Here is an 8,886-nt window from a genome sequence, read left to right on the forward strand (position 1 = left end):
TTCTATGAAAAAATATGGATTTATCAACTATTAAGACCGTTAATAGATAAGAAAAAGATACAATTCATTAGAGACCGTTAATAGTTAAAGTAGGTAACATCTTAAATTTTTTTACTAGTATATGATTTACAAAATAATTTAGGGTCGATTCAAGATAAGTTGAGAATGTTTAGTTATTATTTGATAATAACAAGGGTATCAAACAAAAATTATGAATTTACTTAAATGTTTGACTAACTCCTAAATTATCTACCCGAATTCGACTCTAAACCCTAATTCAAATTGGTCATGGTTTATTTTTTAAATAATGTTAAATTTTATTGAATTACCTTAAAATTAAAATAATATTTAAGTTTTTTTTTCTTTTTCTTTTTTTGAAGAAAAAAAAAAACCAAACATCAATAGAAAAGAAAATATAATGATGCAATTGGAACCGGGTCAAATAGGATGGGAATCCAAATCCAAAGGCGGATCCATGGGAAGAGAAAAGGGCGTTTGACTAAGGGGAGGGTAAAAGGGTAATTGGGGAAGGGGAAAAATGGGAAGTGGAAAAAAGGAAAAGGTACAATAAATGTAGGACCCAAATTGGGGGGGAAAATCTGACAAGGTTCATTCACAATTATTATCCCAAATCAACAAAATCTGGAGTGTTACCGCGTAAATTTATTGCTCGCCCACTGTGAAAGCCAAGCCAAACTGCCCTTCTTAGCCAAGCCACAATCCAGTTGGCTATCACTAATTAATTCCTATTTACACTCTCTAAAAATGGCATCATAAATAAAGGCCAAAACAGAGGGTTAAGAGGCCTTAGGAGTTCGCAGCAAACCCCCCACTCTCTCTCTCTCTCCGCCAGTGCTCTGTGGCTTTGCCCTACCCCCTGCTCTCTCTCACTCACTCTCTTTCTCTCTCTTTCTAACCCTGAAATAGAGGAAGCAGAAACAGCAGAGGAGTTTAATGTCTACCACCCACCGCCTCTGAACTCTCTCTCTCTCTCTCTTTCTCTCTATCTGAGAGACTGGACCTTGTTGTCTCTCTAACTTTCTCTGCTCAGAGGGCTCAGACCCCCTTTGTTTTCTCTCATTTTCTCTCTCTGTTTGCTTGGGGAAAGACCCAAAAGAGGCAACGGGGGGGAACCTTTTGTGCGGGACGCTTTATGTAATTCGTTTTCTTCAGTCTTCGGTTCTTCTTCTTCTCCTTATTCAAGTCTATCCGCACACCACCCTTTTTATCTTTCCCATCATTGTACCCTTGTTCTTGTTTCACTCGAGTTGGAGATATGAGCAAGGAGGAGTTTTTGAAGATCCAGGTACGAAACCATTTTTCTTCCTTTTATTTATTTTCCCATTTGTTCTTATCTTCCACTACTTTGCTTCTTTCCAACTCAAGATCTCGAGTGCTCTCTCCTTTTCTGGTTTCTCTCTTTCTACCCCTCTTATGCATCCCCATTATTTCCTCTATGTTTGGATACTTCCCAGAAGTTTTGGGTGTTTCTTCCCTTCACTCTGAATGAGGACTCTAATTTCTTTTTTGCGCATGCAGACCTGTGTGCTGAAGGTGAACATTCACTGTGACGGGTGCAAGCACAAGGTCAAGAAAATCTTACATAAAATTGAAGGTAATTCCTTGTTTTGAGACCTTTATTTTTCAAGAGATTTTTTCTCTTAGGATACAGATTTACATTTACCATTAATTCGCCCTAGTGTGTGTTTCCTTGTTTTCTTGTGTGGCCGTTTCATTTTCAGTATTCTTGGTTGATTCTTTTCGTTTCACAATTTGTCTTGTAGGGGTTTACACAACCAAAATAGATGCAGATCTGGGGAAGGTGACAGTTTCAGGAAATGTAGACGCGGCCACGCTGATGAAAAAGCTAAACAAAGCTGGAAAACATGCCGAGCTCTGGGGTGCTCCGAAGGCCAACAACCAAAACCAACTGAATAACCAGTTGAAGAACTTGCAACTTGATAATGGCGGCAAAGGTGGGGGCAAAAAGGGCGGAAACAACAACGGCGGCAACCAGCCTAAAGGAGGACATCCCAACCCACAGCAGCAGCTTCAGCAACTCCAGCAGCAGATGAAAGGCTTCCAAGATCTGAAGCTGCCCCCCTTGGGTCAGGCTCCCAAAACCGTCAAGTTCAGCTTGCCTGAGGATGATGGTATGAGTGATGAATTTGATGATGAGTTCGATGAAGAGGATTTAGAAGATGATGAGTTTTACGATGAGTTGGACGATATTCCCCATCAGCTTCCCAACAAAATGAAACCGAATGCGGTTAATGGGCAGGGGACTCAGATGCCCAACCTCATGATGTTGAATGGTATGATGAACGCCCAGCAGATGATGAATGCCCAGGCCATGATGAATGACAAGAAGGCTGGTGGTAATGTTGGGAACGGTAAGAAGGGTGGCGGTGGCGGTGCTGTGCCAATTCAGATAAATGGCAATGATGGGAAAAATGGTGGAAAGAAAGGCGGTGGCGGAGGTAATAATAACGGAGGGAATCAAAATCAAGGTGGTATCGGCGGCGGTGCTAAGAATGGTGGCAAAAATGGCGGTGGGGCGCCATCGGAGGGTAAAAATGGTAACAACGCTGGCGGTGGGAACAATAAGATCGGTAATAATGGCGGCGGTGGTAACGGTAACGGTGGTAAGAAAGGCGGAGCCGCGAATGATGTTCATGCCATTAACAACATGCCCAATGCGATGCATAACATGGCTGCCATTCGGGGCCTTGGCGGAGGGAATATGGGCCAGATGCCCATGGGCCCCATGGGGAACATGCCCATGGGCCAGATGGGCAACATGTCCATGGCCCAAATGGGTAATAACATGCCTGCAGTGCAGGGCCTACCAGCCGGCGCCATAAACGCCGGTGGTGCCGGCGGCGGCGCCCCCCCTGGTTACGGCGGCGGCGTCCCCCCTGGTTACTTCCAAGGAGCCGGCCCGGAAGTGATGGCTGGAAACCCCTACTACCAGCAGCAACTGGCTGCCATGATGATGAACCAGCAACGCGCACATGGCAACGAGCGGTTCCAGCCCATGATGTATGCTCGCCCCCCTCCTGCAGTCAATTACTTGCCCCCATACCCACCTCAGCCCGACCCCTACACCCATTTCTTCAGTGACGAGAACACCTCGAGCTGCAATGTCATGTGAAATCCCTGGATTTCCCCTGCTCCGACATGTTTTGTTAAGGTCACAGCGGGTGGCGGTGGCAGCTGCCCAGTTACAGCAAAAGGAACTCCCGTCTCATGCCATGCACACATTCTGGAGATGGGTTCATTTTTAGTTGAATTATCTTCTCTTTTTCCTTTCTTTTTCCTTTTTTTTTTTAATCCCTTAATTTTCCTTCTCATCCTGAGTTGAATTAGGGTTTTAATTATGAATAGGGGGAGTATTTATAGATAATATATTAAAGTTTTAGAGGAGTCTGAGATGTAAGTGGGAGACGGACGGTGGTGGGGCTTTCTCATGGGGAGATGTTTATATGGTGTTTATATGTTGAAAACAAAAATAAGATGGAAAAGGAGAAATGGGAATTTAAAACAAAAGCCCATCTCTCTGCCCGTTTCTCTCCCAAGTAGTCCCCAACACTCTTTACTTGCTATTCTTCTCTCCTTTCTCTTTCACACCCGCGTGTATGTTATGATTGGGAATGGTGTGTGTGATGCCAAAACTGTGGGTTCACGCAATGAATTGAGTTATTGGATGGGGGGTTGGACCCACCACCGCCTTGTTGTATTGAGAAAGCAGCATAGCCCGCCATGTTGGTGGGTTGTATTATTTGGTGTTGGGGCTGGGTCTGGGTCTGGGTTCCTAGCCAAAACATATCAGGAGAGGAACCGGAGAACGTGTTGACAAGGACCAGCTAACTACTTTATTTCGAAAATCTAACGGCGTTGACACTTTGACACGAATTTTGGTAAGCGACTAGTCTAATCAATGGAAAGGGAGGACCGAGGAGCCATCATCAAGTGAGAGTGTGAGAGAGAACTCAGAAAAGTGTGGGGGGATTCACTCCATCTATAATGGATCATCATCATGATAATTGCCTCATCAAGCTCCAGCCATCTGTCTAATCAGGACAGTGATGGTTGAGGGTCCCTGTACTTTTCCTAAAAGTACTCGTCTGTTTTCTTTTATTCGTTTGTGAGAAGCATTGGATCCTATCTCCGTAGTTGGGATGATATGAAATAATATGCTTTAACCGCATCGTGAGCCCCATGGGCATTAAACAGACAAGTAGTAGTAAGGCTTATGTATTTGCTTACGACAACTTTGTGTTTCTTTCAGAACACGGGTATGCACGGGGGCTGTGGCCTGACCCAACAATTAATGGAGGCCTCAGCTCGAGATCCTAAAACTTGGAAGGTGTTTGGACTACAACTTCATCTTGCACACATCCTCTCCCAAACACTCCCAATCTCGCCAGGCCATGCATGGGGGACACGTGGAGACTGAGGGGGAGGGAGTGTGAAGGTTAGGTGTGGAGTCACGTGGAGGGTGCATGGGGATGAGAGGAGGAAGTTGTGGGGGTCGTTTGGACGGAAGCGAGAGGGTGCCGGGGCCCTCACATTCACCAGCCACCCTTCACACCATCACACCCATGTATCTCGTAATAAATGTGAAATGTTGTCACAGAATTTTCCACTTCTTAGTTATGAAAATCGCATAAATCCAAGCCCGTTTTGGGGGAGAAGGACGAGATTGGTTTGAGCTTTTAAGAGGGCGGGGGAGGTGGGTACTGTGGACTGGCAAGGTCGCTCAAATTCAATCATGACCAACACGACACACTCACTTTTTCTTTCTTTTCGCCTTCTGCATAGTATTTTTTAAACCAAAAAAAATTATTTAGACTGAGATTGACATTCTGAACATCACGTGGGCCCTCCCATCATTACAAGTAATTAAATTCTATCTCTAATACATAGGGTTTTAATCAAGTGTAATAAAAAGATACAAAGAGGGGCATTTAAGTAAAATAGCCCCGAATAATGGGTACAAACAGTCTGGTAGCCGAGATGAGTTAAGGACCCAATGGGCAAGGTTGTTGAGTCTCATCAGCAGAATGGTCCATTCTCACCGGGCCCCGCAACTCCCCTCAAATTGTCGCACAAAGGACAAGCTCCTTTTCCTATTTACCAAAACGCCACTGACGGACCCAGCAAACGGCGATTAATCCCATAATTACTCCTCAATTAAAAGGCGTTCAACGTAATTATGTTTAATTAAAATCATCATTGTTCCGTACCATTCAAACTTTGAATAAATCCACCGGCAACCATCGAACGGCGGAAATGTCTCCATTCTCTCTAATTTATTTTTTGTTGTCTTCACTATTCACAGCTCATACACATCCGTACTCCATGCCTGTGACTTCCCTAAATTACAAAATTATCCTTAGTGGACCAAACTAATACCCAAATTTGTACTTGCATGAGATCATAAAGTCCGAGAACATCATGATTTATCGACCATTACCATAAATTAATTTTTATGTCATAAACTATAGGGTAATTTAAGTTTAAAATTATGATAATAAGACTACAACTATAGGTTATAAAATTAAATTCTATGAGCCCCTCCTCATTCATGACGGGGGTCCCTCCCTTTTGGTGCTAAGTTTTATTAGGGTTTTTAGGGCACATATCCCACCAACATCCACATAAGGCCCAAATCCAAGATTTGAAGTCCCAAAAGGTCTTGTGTTTTTCCCCTTGAAGACACCTTTAGATGTAAATATTGTAGGGTGGAATCTTATTATAAGGACTATGGAAGTGAAAGAAGATGGCTAGACTCGAAGATGATGATACTCCCAATCCAAGTGGGACAAACGCACCCAAAAAAATATTGGAGCACGAAGTTATTGGTTCTAATTGTTGACAAGCTCGAAACTCTAATCATCAAAAGTAACCAAAATTTCCCTTGGATTAGCCCTAGTGGATGTTCCACCATCCATCCACTTACTAGGGACCAAATAAACTCATATTTTACTTTGATTTTCTTTGCTTCACTTGTCCTTTCAAAGGTGAGTGATAAAAATAGTCTCAACCACTATATTAGTACAAGCACCCAATGTCCTCTTGCACCAAGGACTTAGACCTATTTGTGCTCAAGCATCAATGGTTTCGAATTTCTATCCCTCTTTTTAAAAATTTTTAGATCATAATATCATTTTAGTTCAAAGGTTTTATGATGGTTCTAGTCTAGTTTTTAGTTACACCAACATTTCATCCTTAGAATTATGGATAAAAAAACATTGATTGATATGGCCTACTTCCGTACATTGAATCACTTAATATTAGGATACTTACGATATGGTTGTTAAGGTTTTGAATGCCTTTTTATAATATCTATGAATTTTATTAAAAAATAAATAATAATCATCTTTAAATTCAAGCTTTATAATATTTTAAAAAAAAATTGACCTTTAAATTATAAACTTTATATTATAAATATTGAGTAGCATGATATGCATATTGAGCCTAAATCCTATAAGATTAAACTTTTAGAAAAATTGATAATTTAACATAATTTCAAAACTTGATTTAACATTAGGTCTCGGGTTCGGCCTCCTCTTCATAATTTGCATTTCCTTTTTCTATTTGAAGCTAATTTTCAAATATCATATCATGATAAGTTAATAAAATTAGGAATATTAATTTTTTATTACAAAAATCTATCTCAAAAGACTATTTTGAGCTGCAGTGAGTAACCCTAGAAATACTTTATAACACCTTGAAAGCCCTTTACCATGCAATTAAATACTTTATAAAAAAAATGTATGTATGAGGAAAAAGCTCGAAGTAGTTAAAAAAAAGAGATGCAAAAAGGTCAAAATTTGGATGGAAGGCTTTAAGACCTGAACACACAAACCGGAGATAACCCCACTTGCAAAAAAGCACCATAATGTCCAAAAACAAACTGTGCAGGGCGTTGAAAGGGCCTACCACAATGGGGTTGGGTAATTTAGGGTAGGCCATGTCCATGAAAGTTGATCACACAGAGAGACTTAAAGTCACTTACATGTATATTTGATATTTGATGATGATGATGATGATTCATTGGGTGGAGTGAAACTTGAGTCCTAAGCATTTGAATTCTTCACCTGGCTTTTCAAATCATAGACATGAATAAATAATATCATGAAAGTGAATGATCTTCAATTATTGCGTCAAATACATTACACATGGATTTAAAAAAGTTGATTTGATGTTCTACAAGCTAAACCATACTGATTTGTCGCGCATATCTTGGAATTAACCAATTGTGGTACAAAAACAAACGTGGTATTATTTTATTTTCATCCACTTATCCTCCAAAATCGTATCAGGATAATGGCAGCAACCCTGGGCTATATAGCTGAGACTCACGTAGAGGACCCATTTCTTTGTTGGGTGATGAATCCAAAATGGAGTGGGAGAGGGCACGAGGCCACACACTACTTCACTTTGTGCTACACAAGATCTGCATCACATGGCAGATATATAGCTGGAATTTTGACCCCATGAAGAGCCCTTTTCTCCCCATGACTTGACATTTTTGGTGCACGTCTTCTTCATTCCTTTTATATATTACTTGTGTGTAGCCCTGGGAGTGGAAGTTGTCCACGTTTACTATTCGTTTGAAAATCGAAAGTGAAACTTTAAAAAGTGGAGCCTGCACCATTCTCTACGCATGAAAGGCCTAGGGAACCTTTTGTCAAACACTTGCTGCTCATTTGTTTTCTTTTGGATTCAAATTCAACCCACCCTCAAATTGTATGAAAATGCCAGGATTTTGTATTGTTTATATGATTTTTGAAGTGGGTATTGTGTTTGAATATGAGGGTTTTTCTTCTTTTTTTACGTATATTATTATTTTGTTATGGATTAGGAGAGGACTAAATAGAAGGTGATGTGCAATTGAGTTGATGATGGGAATTATTTATATCATATGTTTAAAATACATTACCTGAAAGGTTAAAGTCAAAATATGGCATCACTGCATGTGATTTTATAATAGCAACAACTCAAGAACTGAGAAATTAGGCAAGAAGCAGCAATCCCATAACAGGGTATTGGCAGACAACAAAGCAGCAAGTCAAAAGCAATACGAAAACTGAGTTACTCCTCAATTCGATAAAGTCCAACCAGCCAGTGGGTCTACGGTTTAAAGCTTGGAGCCCATTCCATGTCTCCACAAACTGATATGAAGACTACACAGCGTGGCATACAAACACTGAATTATTTCTTAGATTCTTCTTATACACTCACACACACTCTAGTCTTAGCTTGAAAAGACAAAGAAAAATGATAATATAACTACAGATTAATTGAACAAACTGAAGCATGAACTTTGAAGATGGGCTGTCATATCTCGTGTAGATCCCCCATTGCCATCCCTACACACGATATGGGTTAAAACTCAGAAGACCCTTGTTGTCTGCTGTGTCTATGCCAAGAAGAAATTAAAAAAAAAAAAAAAAGATTGAAATCTTGGGTGTTGAAGGGGACGAGGGAAAGGGACAGAGGGGCATCATGATATTGAGTGCCTTTGTCTGAAGCGTTTGGCATCAGTCACCTGGAAGAATGGAGAGGTGTTCGGGGGAGATACCAGCCAGATACGATAGTAGTGTGTCTTTGACTGTGGCTTAATAAAATGAGTAGTTAGGCAAAAGACAATGGGCAGCTACGAATGGAGAGGAAGATTATTAATAAATATAATATAAATAGAAAGACAGATAGGACTAGTGCTACAGAGAATGATTGCTTTCGAGTTGTCTGAAACTTTGATTAAGCTCAAAGAAATATCAAAAAGCTGTGGATTATAAGCTGTTCATTTGATGACTTTTCAGTTATGTATGTTCATTCACGTGGGTCTTGGATTTTGGGAGATGCCTAATGCCT

The 8,886-nt window shown here is 40.7% G+C and overlaps 1 protein-coding gene across 1 annotated transcript; it reads left to right on the forward strand.

Annotated features, from left to right (window-relative positions):
• Positions 1-742: 742 nt before the first annotated feature.
• Positions 743-3,578, forward strand: LOC100261454 (heavy metal-associated isoprenylated plant protein 33). The gene is made up of 3 exons (XM_002277618.5): positions 743-1,306; positions 1,540-1,615; positions 1,785-3,578. Exons 1-3 carry the CDS (start codon positions 1,277-1,279, stop codon positions 3,152-3,154), a joined length of 1,476 nt encoding a protein of 491 aa, XP_002277654.1. The 5' UTR covers positions 743-1,276; the 3' UTR covers positions 3,155-3,578.
• Positions 3,579-8,886: the final 5,308 nt, after the last annotated feature.

This window comes from Vitis vinifera, chromosome 5 (genome assembly GCF_030704535.1).
Source record: "Vitis vinifera cultivar Pinot Noir 40024 chromosome 5, ASM3070453v1".
NCBI lineage: Eukaryota > Viridiplantae > Streptophyta > Magnoliopsida > Vitales > Vitaceae > Vitis > Vitis vinifera.

What these genes read in the sequence shown, in the direction of transcription:
- LOC100261454 (XM_002277618.5), top strand. Translation starts at nt 1,277, where the DNA reads ATGAGCAAGGAGGAGTTTTTGAAGATCCAG. An exon ending in AGGAGTTTTTGAAGATCCAG is followed by an intron (nt 1,307 to 1,539) that starts GTACGAAACCAT and finishes TTGCGCATGCAG; the next exon opens with ACCTGTGTGCTGAAGGTGAA. An exon ending in AATCTTACATAAAATTGAAG is followed by an intron (nt 1,616 to 1,784) that starts GTAATTCCTTGT and finishes TTTGTCTTGTAG; the next exon opens with GGGTTTACACAACCAAAATA.